General features: G+C 34.2%; 2 protein-coding genes and 1 long non-coding RNA gene across 4 annotated transcripts in view; 1 reads left to right on the top strand and 2 right to left on the bottom strand.

The window, feature by feature from the left end:
* Positions 1-56: 56 nt before the first annotated feature.
* Positions 57-874, bottom strand: LOC126733771 (MICOS complex subunit MIC13 homolog QIL1). Of its 2 annotated transcripts, none has more exons than XM_050437168.1 (3): positions 709-874; positions 413-569; positions 57-356 (listed from the first exon to the last, which is right to left on the bottom strand). In XM_050437168.1, exons 1-3 carry the CDS (start codon positions 714-716, stop codon positions 150-152), a joined length of 372 nt encoding a protein of 123 aa, XP_050293125.1. In that variant the 5' UTR covers positions 717-874; the 3' UTR covers positions 57-149. The 2 variants fall into 2 exon arrangements, with proteins under 2 accessions (XP_050293125.1, XP_050293124.1); XM_050437167.1 differs by having other exon boundaries at positions 620-766.
* A 1584-nt stretch (positions 875-2458) lies between these two features.
* LOC126733770 (ras-related protein Rab-11A) overlaps positions 2459-18220 on the top strand; it is a 20622-nt gene continuing 4860 nt past the window's right edge. Inside the window, exons 1-3 of the mRNA XM_050437166.1 lie at positions 2459-2784; positions 3477-3747; positions 7455-7654. Coding sequence (XP_050293123.1) covers positions 2745-2784; positions 3477-3747; positions 7455-7654 — 511 coding nt within the window. The 5' untranslated portion in view covers positions 2459-2744. The remainder of the gene's footprint in view (positions 2785-3476; positions 3748-7454; positions 7655-18220) is intronic.
* On the bottom strand, positions 12150-14011 carry LOC126733773 (uncharacterized). Its single transcript, XR_007659861.1, has 3 exons — positions 13742-14011; positions 13126-13412; positions 12150-12870 (listed from the first exon to the last, which is right to left on the bottom strand). It is a non-coding gene; the product is annotated as an uncharacterized LOC126733773 (long non-coding RNA).

Here is an 18220-nt window from a genome sequence, read left to right as displayed (position 1 = left end):
AAGTCCGACTTAGGGTTCAATTAAAACATTCACCTGTTTTATTGATTGAAATAAAATTAAAATATTCACCCAGTTTATTGATTTTTCATTCAAATAGCAACCATAAAGTGACACAATTTATTAATTTGAACTAAATTTAATATACACGTCTACTTTGCTACAGGCTTCTCGCTGGTAAACGACTCAATAAAATTCCTAATTTCTTGATTTTCCATAAGACTTTCCGCCCCTTTGCTAGCATATTCTTTTGTATAATCAGGCAATTTTATGAGAAATGCAAATGTGGCCCTCACTCCACAGTTCCAGTACTCTTTGGCGAGCTGACCAACATTTTCTGTATGTGGTACCTCAGGAAGCTAAAATATTAATAATTTATTAAATATGTTTAATTTATTGTAATGTAAGGACAAACCTCCACTGGTATTTGTGACTTGATTTCGCTAATGTAAGGATTCACAGCAGTTTTAAGCCTTTGGGCACTGGCTATCGCTTCATCACTGTTCTTGAATATCCCTTGTTCTTTTATGTAATAAACTGCTGTAGCGGCCAGGCCTGCTTTCACTGCAAATCTAAATTATCTATTAGTCCGTTGTAAGGTTGGATTTATATAAATATTTACGATTTTATAAGGTTTTGGTGCAAAAAGGACATTTTTCTCGTTTAAGGAGAGCCAAGCGGTTTTGACAATTCAGATTTTTTGGTACTTACTTGATCATTGTTGCAAATCAGGTGGGAACAAGGGAACCCAGGTGATTTTTCACGAAATAGGATTAAATATATTAATTGTTTTTATTCAGGTAATTATGTCACCATGACGTCACAGATCATAACCTCAAACTAGAAAAAGAAAATGACACAAGTAAGCAGTGTTGCCAACTATGAAATGTCAGAATTCCCAAAACTTAACCTCAAAACTCTCCAGGTCAGTGGACGGGAGGTTACTTAGCAAATTTGAACCAATCAGCAAGCTCGCATTGACCCACTGAACTTTCCTGCAATATGTTATCCAATGATTTTATTTAAAATTGCTTTGAATCTATAGGACTAATAAGGAGGCCAAAATAATTATAAAGTAATTAACAAGATAATAATCAAACACAGACATAAAAATTCCGTCCCCCCCTTCTGTCTTACCGGACTATCTTTTTCAAAATAATCAGCTCTGGTATTCTGTTTATGTATTCTAAAATTCGATTTATACCGATCTTGTCTTTCTTTAGTCGACTTAAAATTGCATAAGAGTGACAAGGACGACGCCTATACAAATAGAATCCTACAATCCCCATTAGACTTTCAGAGAGAAGGGTTTTTCCCTTTAAACAGTTGGATTTGCCTCTACATACTTCATAACCTTTTGATGTAAAACTATACAAACTTTTCTTCTAAGATTTTCCAACAGTAATTGGATTTTGGAAAAAGACAACTAATTAGAAAAAAGTTTCTTAACAAACACTAAACTTCTCCAAGTTTGGTGAAAAATACACCCAGTTGGCAACACTGCAAAAAAGTAATTTCTTCCATTTGCTTGTTATTGGCTACTCGCAATGTCTTTGTGTTGCCTAAACCCGTTGTTGCCACGTTAATTTCCCTTTTTTTATGTTTTGGGTTTGTGCTTCATGGAATGAATAAATAATTAATATAAAAGAAAAAATTAATAAATTAGGCGTGTCGTATGGAGGCAGGTAAACAAACCTAAGCCGAACGATGACAGTGTTGATTTCCAAGATGGCGGATGAGTGCCGCGAAATTTAAATGGAAGCGTTTAAAAACGTGACCTAATTAAGAATACACTGGCTCGCAAAACGATACTGTTAGAAATACACTCGTTTATAAGTTTGGTCAATGGAACAAATGTAAGTTCTCTAAGAGTTTGATATTATTAATATCAATGCAGTTTCCACCCTTACTGCTTTATAATGTCTTCATTGTACATAAAGTAAACCATAGAATTATTTGATTCTATAATCGAACCTAAAACTAAATAAAAAAACCCCTAATTAATATAACTAATAAGCGCCATCTGTCAACAATTAGAAAAGCTGTCGCCATTTTGTTTTCAGTAATGACGCAATATTCTGATATAATATATTATATAAAATAACACAGTCCTTCTGACATAAGGTATATTCAATATGAATGCGAATGGGAATCATCTTGAATAAATAAACAGTGAAACTCTGTCTAATTCTCAATTTCCAAGTGATAATCATAATAATTTATATTAATTTAATGGTGTTACGCCACTGGTAGTACTTGTAAATAACTAATGTTCTTGATGACGTCAATGGCAAACGTGTCATTTTGACAAAAATGACGCGCGCGCACTCGCTTGGTTTGTTCCGTTATGCCCTAGAATCTTATTATCGATTCTCCTTCTTCCTCTTATTACGGTAATTAAAGAGAGAGGCAACGATAAACATTGGACCAGTTCTTGTTGTTGTTGCTGTCACTTTGACAGTTCAGGAAGGGGCGTTCGAAGGCGACGGGACAAAAATAAAGAGATCCTACGAATCTACGCCATTTTGTTATTTTATAAAGGAAATTCCCGTTGAAAATCCGTGTATTTCCGCGGCATCTTTAAGTAATTTAAACGGATTTTCCGCGGAATGTGTCTGTGATTATTGAATCTGGCTGTTTAGGGCGGTATTTTTAGGTGATATGCAATAGTTTACCGATTATTTTTGTTGTTGGAATAAGTACCTAATAAGAGACTAACTAGACTAGAGGAACAATTATTAATCAAGATGAGTTCTAAGGATGACGAATACGACTATTTGTTCAAAGGTAAATCTTAACTTATATCACGATTCCCTTTAAATCTTTTGCTGACATATTTAGGACAAAAAAAACTACTTGTTTTGATGACACATAGGACAACTCATCATAGGGTTCAAGGGGAATCAATCAATCAATCAAGTACATTTCTCTGATCTTAATTATTTCATTTAAAACATGTCTTGCCAATTTGACTAATAAATATTTAGATAAATAAAACATGATTCCAATTACTTAAGCTTCATAAACCTACAAATGACAAACATTTACAGGGGCGTTTCTAAACAAACATTTTCCAGTTATTCTGCTTAATATCCAGACAAAAGAATGTGAAATGTCGCCCCCAATTGTTGCCATTTGTATTCAGAAGGTGTAAAGAGGTCAACAACAAATTTAGCAAATTAAATATCACTTACTTACTGTTATCTTTTGCCTTTATGGCAGGTATTAATTGAATAAAAGAAGTCATGGGCTCGGATCCTAACAAAAGAAATTACCTTAATTAGAATATGATTGGTCACATTCTTTATGTTCAAGACAAAGGAATCAAATAATTATATTTTTACTTTTCTACCCAGTAGAAGTATTCATTTACCTTTCAAAAATTCAACTTTTGTCCTTTTTTATGGCCATAATAAGAAAATATACAAAAATAGTTCATATAAATGTAGTATTTATGTGGATCTGCATTTTTCTTGCAGTGGTCCTGATTGGAGACTCGGGAGTAGGAAAAAGTAACTTGCTGTCCAGATTTACTAGGAACGAATTCAATTTAGAGTCCAAATCGACCATAGGAGTGGAATTCGCGACCAGGAGCATACAGGTCGATGGCAAAACTATCAAAGCCCAAATTTGGGACACCGCCGGTCAAGAAAGATATAGAGCAATTACCGCAGCTTATTATAGAGGTGCAGTGGGAGCATTGTTAGTTTATGATATTGCCAAGCATCTTACTTATGAGAATGTCGAAAGGTAAACTTTGATAGTAAATATCTAATAATTTGGCACTTGTGCAATATTGCACAAAAAGGCCTATTTTTTTAAATTATTATTTTCCTACAAATTATTTACATTTTAATTGTTGTTCTCGGTTAAATTTATTTAATATTTATCGTTGAATAACCAGGATCATAATTATGGGAAAATAGAGGTTATATTAATAAATATTTACTGTATTACAAAAGAGGGAAGTTTGAATTATGTACCATGTTGTTTTAAGGGAATCATGTAGGCCTGTCTTTTTAAATAACAAACTTATGATCTTGCCATGTCTGTTTATTCTTGACAGTGTATGTTTACTTCATAGAAAATAAAGGCATCTTATTACACAAGGGCAATATAATAAATAATACCTTTCCCTATACCAACAAATGTCCTTGTAAAGAGATCATTTATCTATGAGGCAAACAAAATTTATAACCATTTGTTCTCACAACTTAGAAATCTAAATAACTTTAAGAAGTTCCAATGTCGCTGTAAAAAACTTTTGATTAGTAAGTCTTATTATACCTTAGATGAATTTTTTAATGATCGACTGGCATGAGTTACCTTAGATTTATGTACCCACTACTTATTTTATTTTATTTTTTGTTTGTGTCAAGTGCTATATTTATATGTCAATGAGATGCTAATCTTTCAACAATATGTATTTTGAAATAAGGTGGATGAGCTTCAACTTCTGCTTTCTAATTTTAATTTTCCTGACATTGTTATATTAACAGAACATTGGCTTAGACCTAATGAATGTTTTTGTATTGATGAGTATGTACCACTGTCAGTTTATTATAGACAAAACTCTCTGCATGGAGGGACTGCTGATCTAATTAGGAGACATTTTCAAAACTTTTTTGTACTGTTGATAAGTTTAGTGATGCCTCAGTTGAACAGGTTTTTGAGTGTTCGGTGTGTTTTTGTAAGTTGTTTAATATGTACGTTATTTGTATATACCGCCCGCCCTCTGGGGATATCAGTCTGTTTCTTGACAGGTTAGATTGTCTTCTGTCCCAGCTCCCTATTAACTCGCGTGTTATCTTGGCTGGAGATTTTAATATTAATTATTCAGAGGTTTCCTTACCGCAAAGAATTTCTCTTGATAGAATTTTTAAATCATTTGCACTCACCATGCATGTTAATGCACCCACTCGTATTTTGTCCTCTTCATTGACTACTATTGATTATTTCTGCAGTAATTTGGATGGTGTTACCTGTTCAGTGCACTCAGTGGGTATTTTGGATCACGAGGGGGTGTATGTCCAATTCCCTGGTGACTTTAAAGACTTTAAAAACAAATCTGGCCGCCGCATTGGGAGAGTGTTTAGTGGGAACAATTTGAATTTATTTTCTCAATCCAATTCGTCTGTTAACTGGAATGCAATTTTGGCTGCTCCACAACCATTTTCTTCCTTTTATTATACATTACAAGATAAAATAAATATCTGCTTTCTCTTGGTTAGACTTAAATCCAAGAGACGAAAACCATGGATCACCGCGGGACTAAAAACATCTGCCCAAAATTTGCGATGCTTAGCAAGACTTCGCAAATCTATTGACAATCAATTCATCAGGTCTTATTTTCAGGATTATCGGAAAATTTATAGGCATCTGATAAAAGTCAGAAAGGAACTGTATTACAATGAGCCTTTGAATTCGTCTGGTAACAGACAGAAGGAAAGTTGGTTAATCATTACCGAATGTAGGTAGTCTTCTCGTCGGCGGTTGAATCGGACTTGGGGTCCGATGATTTCAATGACTATTTTTCTAATATTGCTGAGAAGTTACTGGAAGCAGTTCCCAGTGACGGCGATCCATTGCAGTATCTTAATCGGAATGCTATTAACCAATCATTCTTTTTCCACCCTGTAGATGCCACCGAGGTCCTTGAAACAATTCAGTGCTTGAAGAATCATAGGTCTTCGGGTTCCGATGGTATGACGACGGGTTCACGTCTGCTGTTACTTCTGCCTGCGAGCGCTTTAGGTGCTTTGGTTTGGGCAATCAATCAGTCATTTCTTCAGGGCGAGTTCCCATCCTGTTTAAAGGAAGCTATGATTATCCCTCTTCATAAGGGTGGTAGCTTGGACCGACCCTCTAACTTCTGTCCCATATCAATTTTGTCTACCCTCTCCAAAGTTCTTGAGCGGCTTGCAAAAAAGAGAATTGTCTCTTTTTTGACCAAATACAATGTGCTGTCCCCTAATCAGTATGGATTTCAGTCATCTAAGGGCACGCAGGATGCCATTTTCAGATTCTTGGAGAGTGTGTATCTATCTATGAACTCCAAGGAGGCTGCAGCAGCGGTGTTCTGTGATCTGTCCAAGGCCTTTGATTGTGTGGATCATGGAATACTGCTGTCAAAGCTTGATTTTTATGGATTTAGGGGAGTGGCTTTGGGGTGGTTGCAGTCATACCTGGCTGGCCGCACCCAGAGGGTGGTTGCATCTGGATTTTCGTCAGGGATAGCACATCTTAAATGTGGTGTACCTCAACAGTCAGTGTTGGGTCCTATTTTATTTTTATTATATGTTAATAACTTAAGCTCTCTATCACTGCATGGACTAGTGGTTCAGTTTGCCCATGATACTACAATTCTGTGGCATAACAAAGATCAAAAAGTAGTCAGATCTCTCATAGTAGAGGACCTTTACAAAATTAAAGAGTGGTGCATCTGCAATCAGCTTGTATTCAATGTTGATAAGACTTTTGTTCTGGGCTTTAAGTGTAATGTAGAGGGTTTTTTGTTTGATGAGCAGAGCCCACTACATGGTAGGGATTATTGTTGATTTCTCGGCCTCTTCATTGATGAGAGTTTAAAATTTGACAACCACGTTTTGGGCCTCTCTGCTAAACTTTCTTCTGGTTGTTTTGCAGTCAGGGTTGCCAGGCATGAGTTGGGGGGGTTGTTTGCTCGTTCAGTTTATTTCGCCTTAATAGACTCTCATATCCGTTATAGGTTGCCATTTTGGGGTTTGTGCTCTAAGGGACTCCTTAACATAATTTTTACTATTCAGAAAAAAGCATTAAGGTATCTGTGTGGTGTTGGTCTGAGAGTCTCTTGTAAACCTCTTTTTGTAGCTGAAAGAATTTTAACAGTTTTCTCACTCTTTATATTGGAAACTGCAACACTCATACATAAGTCCGTAAGTCCACCATCCTGCACCGGTCATAATACTCGTCAAGTGGGCAACTTATCTCTTCCAATCCCCACCTCCTCACTTACGAGAAACTCTCTTATATTTATTAGTCGTAAAATATTTAATCATGTTCCTTTTTCGATTAGGACTGTTACAGACCTTAAAAAGTTTAGGAGAGAACTAAAGAAATTAATCTTACCAAAAGCTTACTACAGCATTGAAGAGTATTTTAACGATTCATTTTAATATTTAAAATTATTTATATATCTGTTGATCAGATTTATTTTATTATTATTTTTTTTTATTATTTTTTTTATGTTGGTTCTCGCCTTTTCTTTTCTTCTTTTTTGGTTTTTTCTTTGTTTATATAAAATATGCTTCTATGTACAATCAAAATCGATTCTGTATTCTGTTTTTGTCCTGTATAACCAAACAAATACTTGTATTATAAATTCTAGGATTAGGAAGCTTTTAGCATAAGTTTGTAAACTTAGCAAATAAAGTATATTTTGATTTTTTGATTTGACTTGACTTTGACTTTGTTTTTAGATGGTTACGTGAATTGAGGGACCACGCCGATCAGAATATTGTGATAATGTTGGTAGGAAATAAATCGGATTTGAGACACCTGAGGGCCGTGCTCACCGAGGAGGCCAAAGCCTTCGCCGAGCGACACGGACTCAGTTTCATTGAAACCTCAGCTCTCGACTCAACCAATGTCGATTTGGCTTTTCAGAATATACTCACAGGTTAGTTATTAGCGTTTTGTTTTGTATAGTCAATGTTAAATATTACTTGTTTCAATAGTTATTCATGATTTTTTATGCGAAACCTTTTATTGGTGAAAATTAAAAGATACATGCATACTGGAACCAAGACTTTGCAAAAAGTGACGTCATCAATCTACTGTCAAAGTTGTCACCGACATTAGCGGTACATACCCAACTCCCTATTAATTTGTCATTTTTGGTTAGATGCTTGTTTGAAATGCCAGAACATCCTGAAAAAAATAAAGTCTGAATTTACATATGTTGTACTCCATTAGCTGAAGTTCTGTTGAAGGCACTTTATTAGAAGGGATATAGTATTTCTTGAGTTTCGGAATAAAGTGGCTGCCGTAAATATTTTAAAACCAACACGAAATTTTCATTAAAAAAAAATCGACAGCCAGTAAGCACATAAGTATTATTCTTGGATTAGCAATATCAGCATTACAAATTGAGTTGGTCATCATGGATGATCAAATCAATGTAATAAAAAATACTTCCAACACAAAACTCAAATAATTTCCAAATAAACAAAATTAGAAATTATAGGAACTACAAACACAAGATTAGGAAATATGATTATTTAGGAATATTATGTAAGAAATGAGAATACAGTACACAAAATAAAGTTGTTTTAGTTTATTATTTACTATTTATAATCACTAAACACTGATTAAACCAAGACGTTTACACGAAAACAAGTTGTGACGTCAATGTGGTTGTTTGGCGTGTAAAAACCACGGATAACCGCGGTAATTGCCAATAAATTGTGGTTATTCGCCTAAAATCGGTTACGAATAGGGAATCCAATCTCGCAAATGCGGGATCCCTCCAAGTTTCTGCGGGATCTGCGGGAATCAATATTAAAATTCCGTATTCGACAGCAAAATTACAAACGTCTTTTAAAACGCCCCAGAAAGCAAAAAAACCACTCACAAATAATTAGGGACTTATCTAATCGGGACATCTGTTATATAATTGCATTACTGCATGGATTTAAATCCGAGGGGAATCCCCGAGCGCCGACGCTTCGTCGCCCGGGATTTCCCGCTGGGCTATTGGAAATAAGTCAAACAAAACAAACAGGTTATTTTACTTTCCTATTTATGTGTGTGCGCATGTGCGTAAGTGGAAAGCGTTTAACTAGTGACTGAAAACGATTTCTTCAGTTAAATAAATTACGTATTACATCGAATGTAAACTAATAATCGCTAAAATGAGTGTCAGTGTGGTTTATAAAGAGAATAAAGGCTCAAGTTTAGTTTGGAAACATTTCTTAAAATCTGAAGATGGTTTTACAGCTAAATGTAAGTTATGCCCAAGCATTATTAAAATCTCTGCTCGTTCTACCAAAGGTCTTCACACCCACTTACAAACGAAGCATAATATGAATTTAAAATCCAAGAATAACAGCGAGAGTGATGTTATTGACATTGATAGTGCCAGTACTGCCAGTAGCTCGAAGAGTTCGTTTACTAGTTCTACCCTTATTTCTAAGCGCTCAGACTCAGATGATATTAGTTTTTCTATGCTACCTAAGAAAATAAAAATCACGGAATATTTTCAATCTCAGAAAAAAGTGTCGATGGAAGAAAGAGTGTCCCGAATGGTAGCTAAAGATGGTATACCGTTTGCAAAGTTTATCACATCGATCGATATGCGCCAACTATTTAAAAAAAAAAAAAAAAAAAAAAAAAAAAAAATACTTTTATTACCATTCAAAATTATTAAACATTATTACAGAATATACGAAACTAAATTCCATGAATATACAAATAATTCAAAATTCCAACAATTTGTTTGGTAATCGGAGTGCAACGCGATTTTTATAAAAAAAAACCGATACACATGCAAGTACATAGATTACTTGTACATGTGCTGTACAACCCGTGTTCCTAAATAAACTATTTTCTAAAAAACGTAATATTATGTATTTACAATAAGGTCCATACCAAAATCAAAAGGGACAATATATGCATTTTACAATGAACTAGCGAGTGGCTATGAAGCTGGGCAAAAAGAAAAACAAAAAAAAAACAAAAGAATCCAAAGACGAGCGAGAACGGTATAGGGGCGAGCACGAAGGGTAGATATCAGGCGAGTGAGAATTTAATTTTAATGTAAATATTTGCAATTAGCAAGATCAGGTGTGCAGAACATTAATTAAAACAAAAATACCATTTTATAAAATACGGTCACATTAGGTTACCATAATTTGCGTGTTTAAGAGATATTTTTTTAAGTTTATAATAAATTTTTTAGGCGAACATTCCTTTATATAAATAGGTAGTTCATTCCACATCCGAATGCCCATATATAAAAAAGATTTTTTAAAGGTTGCTGTTCTATGTAAAGGAATTCTAAGCAAATGGGGATTTCTTGTATTATAAGGAATATCTTGATTAAAAAATAAATTTCTTAAATTTGCAGGCTGTCCGGTTTTCATTATTTTATAAATTAAATTAAACATATGGACTTTCCTTCTATTGCTCATATTCAGAATTAAATTAGAATTTAAATATGGAGTTATGCGGTTTCTAGAGGCAATATTAAATGAATATCTCATGCAACTATTTTGAAGTTTTTGTATTTTGTTCGATAAGTATTTAGTTAAAGAATCGCCGTATACAATATCCCCATAGTCAAGTAATGAAAGAACTAGTGTATCACACAGCCAATATTTTATTTTTGAAGGCAACATTTTCTTATACTGATAAAGGCCCTTTAATCTGATGTAGGCGGCTTGAAGTTTGACTTTAATATGGGAAGTAAAGTTAATATTTGAATCAATGACTACACCTAAATTACGTTTTTCAGTTACAACTGGAACAGACTCGCCTTTAACAACTACTTTAAATCTGTTTGAAACCTCTTGCAGCTGACACTTGTTATGTGTTACAAACATTACACACGATTTTGATGCGTTAAGTTTTAAGTTATGATTCTCAGTAAACACGGCCAAGTTCTGTAGATCAGTATTTATTTTATTTTGCGCCTCATGCAGACCTGGAGTATCAAAAGAAATATATACCTGGGAATCGTCAGCATACTGTTGGAGTTTTGAATTTTGAAGACATTTTTCCATATCAGCCACATAGAGAGAAAACAGCAACGGTCCTAATATGGATCCTTGTGGAACACCCACGGTAAGAGGCAAGAAGTTGGAGAACTCATAATTTGACTTTTTGATTACCCGAACGCAGTGAGACCGACCCTCAAGATAAGATTGGAAAAATATAATGGCATTTGTAGACAACCCAAAATAGTGTAGTTTAGCTAATAGTAATTTATGATCAATGGTGTCGAATGCTTTACTAAAATCAAGTAGGGTTAAGCAAGTTATCTGTTTTTTGTCTTCTTTAATTCTAATATCATTAATAAGACTTATGAGACTTGTTGTAGTACTAAAAGATTTTCGAAATCCCGACTGACAATCAGGAATTATTTTAAACTTTTGAAACTATTTGAATCAGAGGGCCATAAATTGCCTTCTTCTGCCGGTACAGTGCAAGGTATGGTAATGGCCTACGGAGAATCAATTAAAAAGAAAACTATGGAAGAACTCGGGGCTCTAAAAAAATCCAAACAGCGATTCACAATAACATTTGATGAGTGGTCATCCTTAAGAAATCGGCGCTATTTAAATTTTAATCTGCATGCTTATAACGCTGGATCCGTTAGTCTTTGGAACTTAGGACTAGTGAGAATCCTCGGTAGCTTTCCTGCCGAATCATGTGTAAGAGAAATCGGAAAAAAACTGAAGGGGTTCGGCATCCACCTTGAACGAGATATTGTCGCAGCAACGACAGATGGTGCTGCAGTCATGAAGAAAGTGGGCAGATTGTTGTCAGTACATCATCAACTGCTATGCTATGCTCATGGACTGCAGCGCTAGCTGTTTGCGACGTACTTTACAAAAAAACACATCAAGAGGAAGAATATCTACAAGAAAAGAGTGGATCAGATTTAACTTGTAGTAGCAAGCCTGACAACAGTGACAGCGAGGATGAAGAACAGTGCTATAGTTAGAAAAGTTTATAAAGAACCGGTGACATCAACAGGCGACAAAATCCGCGCATCTCGTTATTCTATTGATCGGGTCAGATGACTATGTCGAGGTCTGAAGACAGTGGAGGCGGCGCACTTGTTGAAATTATTAATATTTATTTGTACTAGAGTTTAAATAGCCCTAGATTTTTAGTAGGTGTAGCTAGCGATATTATAAGTGCGTTTGATTTAGTTGAAATACCAACTAAGAATGGATATATTCGAATTTAATTGCTTCGAGATTCGTTTAAAAAAATGTAGATAAATTAAAATTATATTTTTTAGCATTGTGATGTGCCCATAAAAAATAAAAAATAGTTTTACTTGCAGGAGGATGCAGTTCGCTAATTATTTGTAAAACAGGACTTCAAATAGGTAGCTGAAAATTATTCTTTATTCGCATTTTTTTTTTAAGGATTAGGTATTTTAAACGACTTGTGTAAAGAAACAAATTGGTATAAGCTTAAAGTTTTATTTCATTATTTTACATATTATATATTTTTATTCACTATCAGATAGTGTATTATAACCTAAATCAGATTCATCCGATGAAGACCATTCGATCTCTTCATCAGATGAGCCTGTATTTACTGTAAATTTTAAAAAATCCAATGCTTCATCAAAAAGGCGATGACTTTCGAAATATTGTTTTTCTATGTTGTCTATATGGTTGCAAATATTTATCCACTCATCATTCGAAATTTCTGCCTTGTCAAAGTTTCGACATCCGCCAATTTAAAAGTGGAATTTCTGCTTGCCACCCAATTCTTAACAGTTGCCCAAATTTTTTCTATTGGATTAAGCTCTGGGTGGTATGGAGGCAAACGTAATACAATGTGTCCATGCTTTTCCATTAGGTCGTCCAACTTGGTTTTTACAGGATACTTTTTTTTTATTTTCAGACACTATTTCATATAACTCTGTCTTGGTGAGTTTTGCATCAAATGTAAAATTACGTTCCTTGAGCCAGTCAACTATTTCCTGCTTTTTACTTCCAGATGTAACATTCTTGACTACAGGCACATTGTGATAAGCTGCATTGTCTAATACTAGGACGGAATTAGGTAGTAAATTTGGAATTAACTGATTTTCGGCCCATTTCATGAAGTTGTGATGGTTCATATCATCATGATAGTCTCCGTTTTTTGACCCTAAAAAGAGAAGAATAAAAGATTTTAAAATAATCGTATAAAGTTGTCAGTGTGGTATTAATTATCAAAATATCAATATTGATAATGGTAAAAGGTTGGCTAAATATTATAGGTGAAAATATGGGTAGAGAACTGGGACTGAAAAGTATAAGTACCCGCTTATCCAATCAACGAACTAAGAGTATCATTTCTGCGTATTACATTTTAATATCATGTTTGGTATTACTTTATATAGAAATAACTAAAAAATTTTACCTGAGCGAAAAATCAGTAACCCATTATTTACGAAACCATTTCTTCCCCCAGCATGAAGAATTATCAGTCTCTGTCCTTTGGAAATGGGTTTTCTAATTCCATGTCGACTTTCATCAAACCACCCTTTGTCCTTTGTATGACTGCTATGTATGTAACTTTTATCAGTATATACAATATTACGGCCTTCCTCTTTATATTTTAAAATTTGCTTTAAATATTTGATCCTTTTCAATCGTATGTCGTAAGATTCCATAAGAGCTTTTCTGTTATCGTCCGTTTTGGTCCATCTATAAAAAAAACTTATATGTAATTAAAGGAACATATTAATGTATTAAACAAATTTCTCATGATATTTAAAAATAAAATTAGCAAAGACGTAACTTAATAAAATAAAAAGCTTAATAAATTAAAGAATATTAAGATAGGTACTCTGCCAGGTACTCTCCAAATAAGAATATGTAAATAAATAAATCTCCATATGGTTATTTTATGTCAAACCCAAAAAAATACTTAACAGGTGCCACTTTTGTCTAAATAATAAAATATTCTGGTGTTATATTGCAATGTAGGGTAAGTAAATTACTTGGGTTTTACAACTGAAATACACTGTACTTACATTTTAGAGTAGGTCTTCTTTTTTCAAATATGTAGAAATCATACACTATTTGTTTTATATCTTTAATTTGGGTCAAAGTAATGTTACCAATCTTCTGAGATTTTCTTAACCTTTTTTTCCTTGGACTCGTAAAGGAATAGGAAGGTATATTTTCTATATATTCTGACTCTTGGACCACTCTTCTGTAAGTTGACTGGGATACTCGAGTGGCAGCTAACGTACGTTGTCTAAAATAATTATATACTATTATTGTAAGTTATCAATACAATAAAAATTAAAATTTGAAAACACCCTACGATAAAATATGAATTTATATTGTTCACTTTCCTAACATTTTTCAAAGGAATAGTATTCCTTGCTCTGCTTCTTTTTTCATAAAAGCTGCCACGTTAGAAATAATCTCTCTCTCTTGGCTGTGAATTATTTGTTCTTGTTTACCTACTTTCTTAGGTGACATCTAAAAAAAAATTAGAAAGTAAAAATATTAATATACACATGCACACTCTAGGCTGTACATATAGTATATTTCAAATAATATAATTTTTAACAGTAATTGATTTTCATTTATTTTTTTAAATTATTAGACAATTGAATAATTTAAACCAATTTTTTGGATAGTCTAACTAAAAAAACTATAGTCTATTTCACTATTATACTTAAAAAAAAAATACAACAGATTTTAAATGCCTTATAACACGATTAACTCACTTCCCGTACGAGACGACACTGAGTAGGCCTTCAGGCTACGTCATAGGCTTTAAATCCCCGGCAGGTACAAAGAAACGAAGTACGGCGGCTGCTTTGTTCTTGTGGTTTCTTTAATAAGAAGCGAGAGAAAATATATTGCGGTCGTCTTTTCTCTCTGCCACCGGATTTTCTATCGATTTTGTGTTGAAAAATGGGTTTGTGCGCATATTGAGCAGCCGGTTCTTTATAAACTTTTCTACCTATACTTCCTTTCCGTAGATCAAGAATTTCCAGAGGTAGATTTACTACCAAGTTACAGGAAAAAAAAAACTATTTCTCAACTTAAAATAAACTTAAATAATATATTTGTTTCAGGACGCTGATTCAGAAAGTACGACAAATTATAAAATATTTTAGTTCAAAATCTCCCATGAGAAATGACTTATTGCAAAATTATATTAAAGGAAAATTTGGCAGAGAATTGCAAATGGTCAAACCTCGCCAGAGAGTGTTTATTTAAAGCTCTCATTGATCTTAAAATTACATCATCTTCATATTCATTTACTGAGGATGAATGTGATACGTTGACAGATATTGAACGTGCATTAGAACCAGTTAAGCTGGCTGTAAGCGTTCTGTGCCGCGAAGATGCAACACTAGTTACTGCTGAAACTACACTGCGATTCATGATCAGCAAATTGGAAAGTCATCATAATTTTGCATTGAGTAAAGAAATGGCTAAAGCTTTACGTTCTAGGATAAAAGAGCGCCGTTCATCACTGACAAATATGTTACTGTATTTGGAAAATCCAGGCAAATATCTGGAATTTCTGGAACAACAGTCAGCATCTACCAACGGTCAAGAAGATACATTTTTACTTCATAGCAAATCAAGACTACGAACAGAAATAAAGAGTTTGATTGAGAGGCTGCAAATAGAGAAGTCTTTAGAAGGCCAAACCGAAGCCCAGACCGACCACTTATGTTGAGGTTGTTGAGGAGGATGAAGAGGATAATATACCTTTATCTAATCTAACAACAAGACGTAAACTATCGGCATTAAATTTAGAAGAGGAATTGAATCGTAGTCTTCATACTACCTGCGTATCAAAATCAAAGGCTTCTCCTATGACTGTACGAGCACGAGTAACACTTGACCAGTTACTAAAACATGAAATGACCCTGTTTGAATGCGGAGGGAATGATACCTTGGATATGTAATTTTTTCTCCGAAAATACTTCCAAATTCAATGTGACAAGTGACCTTTAAACTAAGTACTTGAACCACTAACTAATGTATTTTGTATATGAAATAAACACTTTTTTGCATCTACCATAATTTTTTATAATTGTTTGATATTGCATAAGACATAAGACCTTTTCTTAGCAATTAGCATGTTTAATAGGTTTATTACAAAAAGTTATATATATATATTGTTAACAATCCCGCGTTCTTGCGGATCCGCGGGATCGATGATTTTTATCCCGCAGGTTTGCGGGATTGAAGTTTTGGTGCGGGATTGAATTCCCTAGTTACGAACTCTTTAATTCCTAATACTGTTTCTTTAAATCAGAATTTTTAAGTGATGGGGGAACAATACGTCACACTTGCCTGTCAAAGTTGTCAACCAAAAGAGTAACCGCGGTTCTTACCAGTTCAACGCTGAAAATCGACTCAAGTGGGACAGACGCAAAACTGGGTTAGCGTGAAAGTTTGGATATTAACACAACAGTAGGGATGTAGAGGATTTAAATGGGAAAATAAATTAAGAAAAACTAGTCTGAAAAATGAAACACTACAATTCTGTACTGCCAATATTACATAAATGGCATCTAAAGGCATTCCCATTAGGTTAATAATATCCTTATTTTATTTACACATTGATTCAATAGAGGATGAATGTTCCTTATTTAGTATCTACTTGTATTGGTTTCATAAATAAAAATTAGACAGATTTTAAAAATTAATTAAAAATTCTATAGCAGAGTATTATCTAAAGAAACAATAATATCCATTTACAAAACAAAATAAACTCTTTGAAAATGAAAACAACTTTTTAGTATAAACATATATCACTTACATAGTATTATATATATTTGTTGGTCTCTTCTAATACTAACAACATAACTTCGAACTATAATATTAACCCTAGTACTGCACAGTGGGGTCTAAAAAACCCAGGCGCTCAAGTTGTTCAATGTAACTCGCGCAGGCGTGCGTTTTTTGACCAACCGTTTCACGTAAATTTAGTAGAGAGCCGACCGCGTTAAGAGCCAGTCGCTACGCCGAATACGTTAATCCATTACTTTGCAATTACGATATTAGTGGATCTGTGAGTACGTCAGACCCCAGTGTGCAGTTAACGACTGTTAAAGTTTCTAGGTGATTTTTTTGTCATTTCCTAATATGGATAGTTCTAAGAGAGAAAATCGTCGTAAGTTAACGGAAAAAGAGTTAGAGTTTGAAGCTGAAAATCTGTGGACAAATGAAGAACAACCCGGGATCATTGAAGATATTTTTGGAGACTTATCAGATGAAGAAGAAAACGATGTTCTTGAACAACAGTCTGACACCGATAATGAACAAAGTGAAGATAAAGAGGAAGAACAAGGAGGTCCTAGTACGTCACAAAGAAATGTCACCAGTATACTTGGAAGAAATGGCCATCGTTGGACCACACAGGCGCCAGCACGCCAAGGACGTCCAAGACGAGATAACATTGTTTTACATTTGCCCGGCCCAAAGAAAGAGGCAAGAAATGTTCACAGCCTTGTCGAATCATGGAATTTACTGTTCACCGAGGACGATTTTGGACGAAATTCGTAGGAAATGTCAGAGCGGCTTGCCTCAGAGTTACAAAAAAATAACTAATACGACAGAATTGAAGGCATTCATTGGTCTACTGTATCTTGCTGGTGCGTTACGTGTCTCAAATTGTAATTTAGATGAACTTCACTGTCAATAAAGTACGGCAATGGACTATTTCGGGCAACCATGCCCCAGCAAAGATTTCAGTTTATAGCTCTTTGTCTAAGATGTGACGATAAAATGGACAGAAATGCTAGAAAACTGGTAGACAAGTTCACTCATATTCGACAAATATGGGATATTTTTATAAATAACTGCAAATCATACTATACGCCTTATGAGAACTGCACCATTGATGAACAGCTTGTGAGTTTTCGAGGAAAATGTCCATGCCGCATATACATGGCAAGCTAGCCAGATAAATACGGAATGAAAGTGATGATGATTAACGATTCAAAAACATTTTATGTGCTCAATGCTATCCCATACGTTGGAAAAGTTAATGTTGAGAATAATGAACCAGTACCTACATATAGTCCCACTCTCGGTCGGGTATTTGAAGTAGCGCTCTCAAATACGAGCCGCCGATCGCAAAAAAAACACGCAAGTGTTCGGTCAGCTGTGTCGGCTCGTACGAGGGTAATGCAGACAGTTAACGGTGCGTTGGCCATCAAAATAAAATAAAGGTTCACTTACCGGGGTGTTTCAAAACAATCAAACTATGTAATTAATATCATTGTGACCCATTCTGTTTTAGTTGTAGGTATTTAAATAAAAAAGAAAATATTTTAAACTGTTTAATTGATTGAAGATCATAATTATAACATATCCTAAATTATTATATTATACATTACATGCATACAATCATATAACTAAAAAATAAGAAAAACGATATTAACAGTAATCTTAATCTGTTTCATTGCTGAATAATACTTGTTCTACACTTGTTTGTGTTGCTTTTGTTTCTTTTAATCTTCTAGCCT

This window comes from Anthonomus grandis, chromosome 3 (genome assembly GCF_022605725.1).
Source record: "Anthonomus grandis grandis chromosome 3, icAntGran1.3, whole genome shotgun sequence".
Lineage (NCBI taxonomy): Eukaryota > Metazoa > Arthropoda > Insecta > Coleoptera > Curculionidae > Anthonomus > Anthonomus grandis.
The sequence above is the reverse complement of the archived record's forward strand: the minus strand, read 5'-3'. Positions and strand labels throughout refer to the sequence as shown.